Source organism: Pipra filicauda, unplaced genomic scaffold (assembly GCF_003945595.2).
Source record: "Pipra filicauda isolate LSUMZ 115617 unplaced genomic scaffold, ASM394559v2 scaffold497_size843975_pilon, whole genome shotgun sequence".
In the NCBI taxonomy this organism is placed as follows: Eukaryota; Metazoa; Chordata; class Aves; order Passeriformes; family Pipridae; genus Pipra; species Pipra filicauda.
In genome coordinates, this window is record NW_024104639.1 from 673,211 (window position 1) to 685,548 (window position 12,338).

The 12,338-nt window shown below is 36.2% G+C and overlaps 1 protein-coding gene across 1 annotated transcript in view; it reads right to left on the reverse strand.

Moving 5' to 3' along the window:
* CSMD3 (CUB and Sushi multiple domains 3) overlaps nt 1–12,338 on the reverse strand; it is a gene marked incomplete at its 5' end in the record, with an annotated part of 538,890 nt that overhangs the window by 377,779 nt on the left and 148,773 nt on the right. Inside the window, one exon of the mRNA XM_039386640.1 lies at nt 8,831–8,943. Within this exon, the coding sequence (XP_039242574.1) occupies nt 8,831–8,943 (113 nt within the window). The remainder of the gene's footprint in view (nt 1–8,830; nt 8,944–12,338) is intronic.

A 12,338-nucleotide genomic window follows, 5' to 3' on the forward strand; every position in this document is an offset into this window, starting at 1 on the left:
CCTCAACACACAGCTAGCCAGTTTATATGATTAAAATTAAAACTAAATAACTACTCCACCTTTATATCCTCAAAGACATGAAAACATGCTTTCTGTCATAAGTGCAAGTGTTCTCTGTAACTACATAACAAATGATTCTGTCTTTAGGCTGAAGAGATGGAAAGAAGAGATAATTCAACATAATAATTTATACAGTCTGTTTAGAAAGTACATGGGAAAAAATCCCCATATTCAGTTACTTCATTATCTCTTCATCTGACTGTTGTTTTCTCATCAAAATGATTTCTTTTATTGTGTCTGTGTCCCCCAATGATAGAAGACCGCCCCCTCCAAAATGAAAAATTACCTCCTAGAGCTTAAAAATCTTGAAAATTCTAGGTGAGGGAGGAGGGAGGGAAGGAAATGGGAGTAAATCTTCCAGCAGAAATAATTCCAATACATCTTATGTCCGTGAGTATTAATTCAACATTTAAAATCTGTTTTCTAAAGTTCGACCACTTCAGGTTTGCTTCCTTTAGTGTCCAGTAAACTTTATAATGTTCAAAACTGTTAATAAACCAACTTGAATGGCTTGTCACGTTCGACCATGGTAAAATGATTTTCACTACAGAAAAATATAAATCACTTAAAAAAAAGCCCAAGCATATTATGAGAACATTTGCATGTCAACAATTTTCAAAGGGGAAACAAGATGTTCCAACAGTTAATTTCAATAGCACTAAATATTTTGAATGTAAACAAGTGTTTCATTCCATGTTCTTCCCTCAGTTGTTTTATCATCTTGACACGAACAGATCATCACTGCAATATATTACAGTGTTTGGAGGCTATGAACCATACAGATGTATAGGTTAATGGATCAATGTTTTGACCCTATCAAAATTAAGTATTTTGAAGGTCCTATACACTGTATAGTTTATGTACTATCAATAGAAGTGTTCAATTGCTAGAGAATAGTTAATTTTTCTTGAATTTTAGTGGATTTCCTTGAATGAAATATTTTTAATATATGTATAAAATATGTATATGTATACATATACACATATGTATTACTATATGTAAACATGTATATATAATTATAAATAGTATATGCAGTTCTATATAAAATATATATTATATATTATATAAAAATAGTTTTATATATCACTGTATATAATATTTATATATGTATTAACAGGATCACTAAAACCACACTGAGCTTTAAATACTTTTTCCCCTTCCATAAACCAGGATTATTCATATTACCTACAGATTTTATAGTTTCAATATATCCTTTCCTTGGTTTTTACTGTTGCTTGAAATTATGTTTTTCATTTAAATTTATAAATTACTGAACTTTCAACAAACCTGACCTAACCAAAGAAAATGCTTTCTAAGCATTACCTAAATTGAAATAAATAGTATCTCAGTACATTTTTCTTGTCTTCTACAAAGGAGATGGAATTATTTAGTCAGTAGTACCTAGAATATTATCATTTGCTCTTTTGTAAACAAAACTAGAAGTGCGTAGAATAGTAAATGAAACAGAAAGCTATTAAAATGTTTGAATGCACCTAAAATATTAGAGGTTTTTCTTTATGGCAAGTATGAAATTAAGAAGATGCATCTGTTAAATCATTAAAATTGGAAAGCACTCTTTACTGCACCACTTAATGCTTATTTCAGAAGTAAATTACAATCCAACAATTTAAACATTAGCACAGACTGCCAAGTTTTAATATTTAACATTAGTACTATGAACTTTTTTAAATGAAGCATTATCTTATTTGAAGTAGAAAAAGGTGAGTTAAAATTTTAAAAACAGATCTTTCTGGATGGGCACACAGAGCTAACTGTCAACAATGACGTTTTTAAAACCTATCATTGGTAGAATTCTAAAAATAAGTTCTTTAAAATGGGGGAGGGTCAAGTAAATGCAGCACTTTTTCTCCTCTATGACTTGACTAGAGCAAAATCAATGTAATTCTTTGCACCGTTATTGTGTGGGTGTATAGTTGTGAATAAAAGACATCTCAAGGGTGCAAAGGTGAAAAATAATCTGTTTACAAAATATAACTCAGTATAAGATGAAGTGTAGCTAAAAGACCCACAAGTATGAAAATCCACTCCAAAAATTGACTTAAGTGGCAACGTATGCAATTTAAGTTTTTGTTATGTCTGGAGGAAAAAAAAGAAATCTTCTGAGAAGCCCTAGTAATTTCCTTTCAATCTATGAAGAGAGGATTCCTTTTGCTTCCATCCATTGAAAAATCAGGTAGACATCTGGGCTGTTTTGACAATAGAAGTTCAGTGTCTTAAAAGTCACAGATTTGCAATTCTGTTAACTAAGTATCTGTCTAAAAAAAAAGGAAGGAAAAATCTATCTTCTGTCAAATAAATTATCAGTGCAAGCAGCAACCTATTTGCACCGGTCTGAGCAGAAGCAGGCACAGCCCTGTTCAAGTAGCAGACTTCTACAAATGTGACTCAAGTGATGCAGCACCTTTATTTCTCTCAGGGAATCTCAAGACCATGAGACTTCTGGTAGCAAAAAAACATTTCAGTAAGTGCGTAGTAGGTGCAAGTTGAGATTAAGATACCTACATCAGTGTGTCTGTAGTTGCACTAGACATACAAGCTATTATAAGAAATGGAAATTTAGTCATTGTAGTGTTTTAATTAGTTTTAAAGCATGTACTTAAGGACATAACAGTTGCCTATAAGTGTTTATTCTCCCATCTTCTAGTTTCTGTGCCAGAATGGCATGCTGTCCTGATTTTTGCTGGGATAGAGTGAATTTTCTTCCTAGCAGCTGTTACAGCGCCATGTTTTGGATTTAGGATGAGAACAACACACTGATGTTTTAATTGTTGCTGAGCAGTGCTTACCCTGAGTCAAAGAGTTTTCAGCTTCTCATGCTGCTCTACCAATGAGGAGGCTGGGGGTGCACAAGAATTTGAAAGGGAACACAGTGGGACAGCTGACCCCAACTGGCCAAAGAAGTATTCCATATCATGTGACATCATACTGAACAATAACACTGAGGGGACTTGGCTGAGTGGTTGCAGCCACTGCTTGGAGATTGGCAGGGTATCGATCAGCTGGTGGTGAGTTGCTTTGTGCATCACTAGTTTTGTATATTCTTTTATCATTATTATTATTTTCCCATCCTTTTTCTGCTGTTAAATTGGCTTTATCTCAATCCATGAGCTTTACCTTTTTTCCAGCTCTCTCCCCTGCCTCACTGGGAGCAAACAGCTGCATAGTGTTTAGGTATACACTAAACCACACCATATGTTCTGTAAATTCAAAATTGCCAACACTATGCAGATGTATCTTTCACTCTAGAGCACCTCTACCTAATGCCACCTGGGTCAGCTCTGGGTCACTCTGCAATCCTCACTAGCAGGATTAGTAAAGTATGGGGAAGGTTCAGTTACCAATACCTAATTTGACTTGGTGCAATTTTGTAACTTCATTACGTATCTCTTTGCAACTCCCTGGTTTGCCTGCCCGAAGAGCCTCTGCACTTCTGTCACTGCTATAAAGACATCTTGGGTACCCTAGGCGATTTCAGTGATATATCAGTGCACATATATTCATGCACAGTGCTTCACAGCTCTCCAACTTCAATGGATATCTTGATACCTATAGGTGTCTAAACATAAAAATCTCACCTATGTTACAACGGCTAAGTTTTATGGCAGTAGTACTGTGTACTGTTTGTTGCAATAGCTTTTGAGATGAGGAATGAATGACAAAATATGTTTAAATTGCTAAATGTTCTGAAAAAAGTTTTCTCCTTCTGGCAACTCCAGCCATGATGTTCTGAGGCAACTTAGCTATTGTTCTTTACCTGATTGCCAATTGCTTCAAATTCTTTCTCAAAGCAAAACCAACAAAAAAAATTAAGAGAAGTCCAACTCCATAAATAATTTCTGAATGAAAATATATTTCTATTCATATGCAAAATAAAAGAGAAAGAAAATAACAACAGAAAATCAAGCAGAGCAAAAAGAAACTTTTCAACATTTTTTCTCCATATTGCAGCATCCCACATTCAAAGCTCTTGCATTTATCCAACCTCAGTTCTATATACCTGGCTGTCAAGTATTAAGAAAAGTAACCATTTGCACACTTTTAAACATGAGCATGACAATTAAATTTTATTTTATTCTGAAAAGCTGATGGATATATTTCAGCTCTTCATCTGTATTTTCCTATAAGCAAAAATTCCTAATGGCAGGCAAATGTAGTTGTGCACTCAATTTACATTTTTTACATATTTTATACTATTTTCTTCATAGTGGAGGCATTAGTTTTCATATGGCTTAAACAGAAGCAAATGAACAGGAGAAGGAAGTAAAATCAGTTTAGAAATGGATTTCACAAGTGAAATAAATAGCAACGGTAGGGCTGCTAATGAAACCTTCCAGAGCTTTAAAGGAGGAGGAAGGTAGAGAGTGAGAGGAAAAGGATGTGGGATCTAAAAAGATAGCAAAGTTATAGATGTTTAAAGTAATATTTAACTATCAGATACTGAAGTTGCTTTGTTTTTGTTTTTTTCTGAAAACCCTTTCAGAGTCTGGGTATGCTTGATATAAAGAAGGTTGAAGTTTGTGTATGCCAGTCTGTAAGAGCAGATGCTGTGAGGCTAACTTAATCCCTTACTGTCCACTTAGATAATATTATGGATTCATACATAAGATACAGAGTGCCAAAAGTAGCCAACAGAAAGCAGTGACCAAAAGAAACTGCAAATGGATGGAGTAAAAAAGCTCAACTAATTTTAGAAACAGCAAAAGAGGATTACCATTGCCAAGAAACACTGAAGCAGCTGCTTCAGGAGGATCCAAAGCTTTTGTTCTACTTCAGCCAACAGTTTCTGATTCAAAGAGAGTTTTAACAAAGGAACGAGAAGAGAAAACATCAAGACAAAGAACCCTCAGTGAATAGAAAGATGTCCTGAAACACAGATGACCAGACAAGCAAGAATAAGTGTGTCTTGGGTAGGGAAACATTTTGATTCTCTTCTAATTGACACATATCACTTTGATTATTGTTTACCAATGTCTTTTAAATATTGTATAAATCATTATCATTCATGAATATAAAATTTCTATTAAAAGAAAGTAATACGCATAACTTTCATTGCTATATTCTTATATGAAGCTGAGAGTTTCCCACAGTTTCATGTATCTCAGTAGATTTCATTTGTTCTGTATAAATCAATTTAAAAATTTTCAAAGGCCTGAACAAGCCTTTTCCTATTTGCAAGGTCTTGAACAGAAAATTAGGAAAATATGGTAATTAATTAAACTAAAAGGGTGTTTACAAAAAATTACAAAAATTTACTAGGTTTTCTGTTGTGGATTTGGTTTTTTTTTCATAGGCAACTATATTTTGACTTTACATTACATCACTTTTAGGCTACAGTAGCTTCATATATTACACTGATATTTGGCCATGTGAGGCTGCCTTATGAAAAAGAATCTTAAAAAACCAGCTTTCATAAACTTAAGAGAACAGAAGGGAATAAGACTGTAATTAGTATAAATGCCAGGGGTTTGGAAGCAGGGGGGTGAAGGGGCTGCACATGTGCCTTCTGCCCTCAGGCAGCATGGAACTGTCCCATGCTTATCACATCTGGTTCCACATGGGCCCACCACAGGACACAATTGGGCCGACCAGTAGAATTTGTGGCATCTCTGTGAAGAGGTATTTAAGATAAAGCAACAAACACTGAAGAAAAGGAACAAGGTCAGAGCATGAGTGCTCCATTCCAGAGTTAGTAAAACCCTCTAGGGACTGGAGCCCATGGATAACCCACACTGGAGCAGGTTCTTCCCCTAAGAGATTGCGGTCCAGGGTCAGTGCACATCAAAGCAGAAGAAATGAGTAAGAAGAAATAAATGAAAAAGAAAAGAGTAAGAAATGAGGAGTAGCAGAAATTAACTCCTACACCTTGACCTGGACCTCCTGCACTGCCCACCATCAGAGACAAAGTGTAATCTGTGGTGGAGTAGATAGAAGAAGGGGAAGAAGTGCCTGGAATGAAGTTAAGCCTACAAAGGGGAGAGGCAGGGTGTTTTTTGTATTTGTTTTCCTATTTGTTTTTGTTTTCCAAAACCCCAGTCAGTCATTAAATGTTTTATAATATGACTGTTTTACCCAGGAGAGTAATTGATGATTGATCTTCCACATCTTCCTTTCAAACGTCCTTTTTTAACTCTTGTTCTTCTTATTTTCTGTCCTCTTCTACTGTGGGGGTGGAGTGAGTGAGTGGCAGTGGGAGGGCTTCACTGTTACTCAGGATTAAACCATGACCCAATATGCTAGCATAAAATGTCTACTTGTGAAAATAAAATCAGTAAGCTAAGGGAGTAATTAGGTGAAAAGGGTATGAAATGCCATGGAGCTACAGAATAAAATTATGCACTGTTCTGAAGTTCAGAATTTGGTGTCTGGCCCCTTCAAAATGTTTTAGGTTAAAGAAAATTAAAGTAGAGGAAACAGTAAGAAATTAGTAATTCTGGTTACAATGGTACTATGTAGGAAATATTAAGTTTCAAGGAGGGAACTCAGAAAGAAGTTACAGTTATTACTGTGTAATACAGTGACAATACAGGCTATTGAAAGGATTAACAGACGCCCTCCCAAAAGTGATGCAGAAAGAAAAGGAGGCACCTGTACTATGTGGCTTTTTGTGAATCTCTTTTGGATTTTTATCAGGTATTCGGTTTTTTGAAAACTCATGCCAGCGCAGCAGTGAGGTTAATGTTTGAAAATGGTCTTTATAAGAAGGCTAAAGTTGTCTCTAACTGAAAAAAGGTAAGGTTTCATTTCTTAACAAACTGAAATACTTTGTGCTATATGTTTTTGTTTGTTTCCTAAATGTATTAAAGATTTTTAATATATCCCATCCTTAGAAGTGTTCATGGCAGGATTTGAGCAACCTGGTCTAGTGAGAGGTTCCCTGCCCATGGTAGGGGGCTTGGAACTAGATGATCTTTAAGGTCTCTTCCAACCCAAACCATTTTATGATTCTATGATATTTATTTAATTTCATCACAGTCTCTCCTTTAGTCTACCATTGACCCAGAAACTACTCATCCCTATTACCTGACCATGCATTTTTACATTTCTACTATTAAGGCTATTTTTTATTGATCATACAGATTTAAGTACGCACACTTAATGCCTTAACATGCTGAATATTTTTCCTGCCTATTTTTTTTTAGAGAGTTGCAAAAGACATTCCTTTAATTTTACATACGGTGGGTTACTGAATCATTTGACAATATATATACATTCATCAATATAACATTAAAAATTAAATGAGCAAACCAAAACAATAGTAAAAACCCCATTATGTAATCACTACACTCGTAGGTAGTAAAGAGAAATAGAAGAAACACAGCATATTCAAATCTCCTACACCTACCAACTCACAGGTTTTATGTGTCTTGCCTAAAACACATTTTTGAAAGTCTGTTCTTTCATTACGTATTACCTCACACTTTCAGCAGGAATGCATGTATGTGTGCCATCTGAGACATAGTTTGTTCTTTTTTTTCTCACTAGTTCAAAATGAACAGCTCGACAATCCAAACTACTTCACTCAAACCACCAAAATAGTTATCATGTGATTTCTCAATTGCGGGGTAGATTTAATAGAGAAAGTTCCTACTGTCTATTTTTTAACAGTCCTGTAAAATAGAAGTTTCCTAGTAAAGAGTGTGATTTATCATATTTGATATGAAAGATATCATGCAAAAAACAAGCCAGTGCTTTTCATAAACAGTTATAGCAGCCCTGGAGCTACAGTAAGAAAGCTTCTTTCATGTAAACTCACAGAGAATGCACATTCCAGAAGATCTATGAATCAGGAAGTCCAAATAGAGATATACAATATTTGTTGAAAATAGTAATCAAATATTTTCTGTTCTTGTATAAAATAGGCTATTTGAGACAATGACAGAGTTGTAAAATTTACTATTATCAAAGATCAATTTCATGAAAAAACCAGCCATAGGCTTATGTTAAGTGCAATTTTTACATTAGTTGACTAATTTTATCAGATTCTGCACTGCACTTTATGTAGCTAATCTCTTCCTATGCTAAATTTTCTATAAGAAATAAATGAAATTCTTGAACTAAATCCTGATAAGAATGTCATGATTTTTTTTTTCATCAGATAAATGGAAAAAACACAAAAAGGGTTGCTGTCCCCTGAATATCCACTGTGGATATTGAAAAATATTATTTACAGTATTCCCATACACTAATGAAGTTCAGTTTTCATTAGCACTTCAACAATAGAATGACCTTGTTCCAAATGGTGATATCCTCAAATTAATGCTTCAGATGATTTCACTCTTATTCAAAATACTGCTTGTTCATAAAAACAGTGGGTAGAATCTTACAAGTTAATTAAACCTTTAACAGCGCAAAGCATTCAGAAATAGGTAGTAAGAGATAATAGTAACTAAATACTACATTAGTAAATAGAAACTTACTGTTTTACAAACGTAATTTATACAACTATAGAGTCAATTACATAATTTAATTATAAAACCATGATTTCTGTATCTGTTACACAGTATTTTTCAGAATATTAGGACCTTTTTTAAAAGCTAAGTACTGTCACAGGCTAAAGTAAAGCAGATGTCTCCTGATAATAAACTACCCATACTCTAACATACTGTAATTTGATATAGCAGGTTGTAAAAAAAAGTATACTTTTATGAGGATTTTTTATAAGGGGCACTTCCCATTTCCTCTAAAACTTCAGGCACTATTTATTCTAACAAAAACAACCACAACAAAAAATGTATTTCTTTAAATGTACCTTGGTAGTGAGCACTAAATCCACGGTATCGGTGATTGCTGTCTGTTACAAAATGTAGTCTGAGCCAGTTTTTGTTACTGATAACTGGAGGAGGTATATTCATTCCAGACAGCCTGAATCAAAACAAAGAAATAAAGACTATTATTAAAAGATTTAAAAATTATCAGGAAAACCTTTATATTCAAAATAGTATTCACTGACATGCCCCCTACGGAACTTTTTATTTATCAGTTAGTAGAGTTTTAACAAGCACGAATACTCAAAGTTGTTCACTACGCATGACCAAATGATGGGATACAAATGAGTGCTAATCCAGAAACCACACAATCATGTTATTGGTCAGACACAGCACTGTCAAGATGCAACTACAATGGCACTCAGGCTAGAAAGAATTTGTGTCTATCCAGGTCGGATAACAGGTATAGTGGGTTTCTGTGGCTGGGTTTTGGTAGCGGGGGGGGCTACAGGGGTGACTTCTGTTAGAAGCTGCTAGAAGCTTCCCCAGTTCCATGCAGCCAATGCCAGTCAGCTCCAGAATGGGCTTCCTGCCGCTGGCCAAGGCCAAGCCAATTAGGAGTAACAGTGATGCCTCTGAGATTACATATTTAAGAACAGAAGGTTGTTGCGCAGAAAGAATTCCAGCCAGGGAAGAGCAGAGAGAGAACATGGGAACAACAATGTAGACACCGAGGTCAGTGCAGAAGGAGGTGGAGGAGGATCTCCCGGCACCGGAGCTGAGGCCCTGCAGCCCGTGGTGCAGACCATGGTGGAGCAGCTGTGCCCCTGCAGCCCATGGAGGATCATCGGGCTGCAGAGACCCACCTGCAGCCCATGGAGGAGCCCATGCTGGAGCAGGTGGATATTCGAAGGAGGCTGTGACCCCGTGGGAGGCCCAAGATGGAGCAGGGTCCTGCAGCCCATGGAGAGGGAAGCCCATACTGGAGCAGCTTTTTCCCAGGTAGGATTTGTGGCCTCTGTGGGGGACCCACGCCGGTACAGCTCATTGGTGAAGGACTGCACCCCATGGAGGAGTGACCCACAGGCCAGGAGCTTGGGAAGAACTGTTGCCTGTGGGACAGACTCACACTGGAGAGGTCCATCAAGGACTGTCTCCTGTGAGAGGGACCCCACAGGAGCAGGGAAAGGACTCCTCTCCCTAAGCAGTGGCAGAAACAATTGCCATAATCCTCATGCCCTGTCTCCTTGCACCATGGCAGGGGAGGAGGTAGAACTTTGAAGGAAGGAGGGGTGGGGGGAAGGTGTTTTTAAGATTATTTTACTTCTCTGATCCTGTTTGTAACAAATTCAATTAATATCCCCACTTTGAGTCTGTTTTGTCCGTGACGGTGATCACTAAATCTCTCCCAGCTCTTAACTCATGAATCCTTCACTGTTTTTTTTTTTTCTCTTCTCTGTCTGGTTGTAGAGGGGAGTGAGAGTGCAGCGTTAGTGGGTACCTGGCATCCAGTCAGGGTCAATCCATTACACGGGCTAGGCAGAACCTTGCTCTGGGCACCAGGGAAAGGACTGTGCCCTGTGACTTTCACATTCAAGATATGGAATAAGAGAGTTTAGGTTATGCAGATCACTCTCTGAAATTACAATACTGACACCTATTTTTCAAGAGTAAGTAATTTTCTACATTCAGGGTATAAAGAAAAAAGAAATATTCCATCACTTGAGTGACTTTGAAATCAGTTATTAAAAGTACAAGAAGAGAAGGGAACTGTAGTGGATTGAACCCACCTAGCAGCCAAGCACCACACAGCTGCTCACTCCCTCCCTTCTCTGCCCCCAACAGCATAAAGGGGAGAGAACAGGCAGAGAAAAAGCAAGAAAACTCATGGGCCAAAATAAAGACTCTTCAAAAGACAGTTTAATAAGTGAAGAGGTGAGAAAAAAGAAAAAAAAACCCAAGTGATGCAAAGGCAATAATTCACCATATTATACAAATAGATAATCCAACCAATCTCCAAGCAATGACTACTTGTCTCTCAGCCCTTCTCCTCATCTTTTATTGCTGACCAGGAGGTTATATGGTATGAAATATCCTTTTGGTCAATTTGTGTCAGTTGTTTAGGTTTTGACCCTTCCCAGTATCTTGCCTATGCCTGGTCTATGGGGACAGAAGAGGGGGAAAAGAAAGCCTTGATTGTTGTGCAAACCCAGCTTAGCAGTAGCCAAAACTTTGTTGTGCTATCAACTCTGCTTTAGTCACAAATCCAAACTACAGCATCATATGGGCTTCTGCAAAGAACATTAACTCTGAGTCACTAGACTCAGTATACAAAATTACCTGACTTTTTACCGGGTTTTTTTCTGTTTGTTTTTTTTTTTTTATTATTATTATTTTTAACATCAGGATATTGCTCCAATTACTGTAGTCTTTCATCTTGACTTCTTCATTAGGAATATTTGTATTTAAGTTTTTGTTGGTTTGGTTGGCTGTTTTTTTTTTTGTTGTTGTTGTGTATTTTTTTCTTTAAATTTTATTTTTAGATGAGATGTCATGTTAGAAAGAAGGTGAATAAGCTACACATAAAAAATTCTTCCATCAAGCCAGTAATCCAAGATATATTTCTCACCAAAATCAGAAAGATAAGTCACATCTTCAGGATTATCTATGTCCTTCCATTTATTTCTAAACAAAGCTTTTCCTGTAGTTAGAATAAAATACTAGCCAACAAGTATACCATTTTATGTTCAGACATAGAGGATTCCTCTTCTATTTTGTGATAAACTGTATTCATAACAAAGCAACTAATTTTTAAGTGTTTTTTTAAGTGGGAAAAAAACCCAAACCTTCCTTAAATAAATAACTAATAACCCTATGTAGGTATTATTTTGTGAGGAAGACTTTTGAAAGAATAACAGTTTGGAGGTAGTGTTCTTTTGATCTTTTCCCAACCACTCTATCTGAAAACAGAATATGTTTAAGAACACTTTCCAAATTTCTGAAACTTTTCTAGCACCCTCTTTCCCTCAGGCACTAATATAAACGACAAAATGCTTGATGGTTACCACGGGCTATAAAAACTCCTTCAAATCCTTGCAAAAAAATTTATTTTATACTATGGAGACACATTAACTCATCTAATTCATTTCAGTCGGAGAACAGAGAGAATCTAAGTTCTTTAACCTTGTGAAATTGACTCCAAATCCTAGATCCTAGATCCTAGAAAGAAAAAAATAGGACTATGAGATTGCAGCAGGACGAGATAAACGGATTAGGTAATATTGTATTAGTTCTTATATTAGTACCTCTTTTTTGCTGTACCCCCTCACCTCAGCCTCACAGAATTGCCACACGTTTCTGCATGGGCCTGTAAAAACACCACTCCAAGGAACAGCAGTTTCATATTAGTTGGTATTTGGGGTTTAAAAATCTAGATAGTCCATGTAGTTCTCTGACAGGCTCAAGCCATTAATACTATCCCTAATACAAAATATGCAAAAATCAGTCAGAAATTATACTTACGGTCTCTCTTGATTTATTTATTTATTTTTA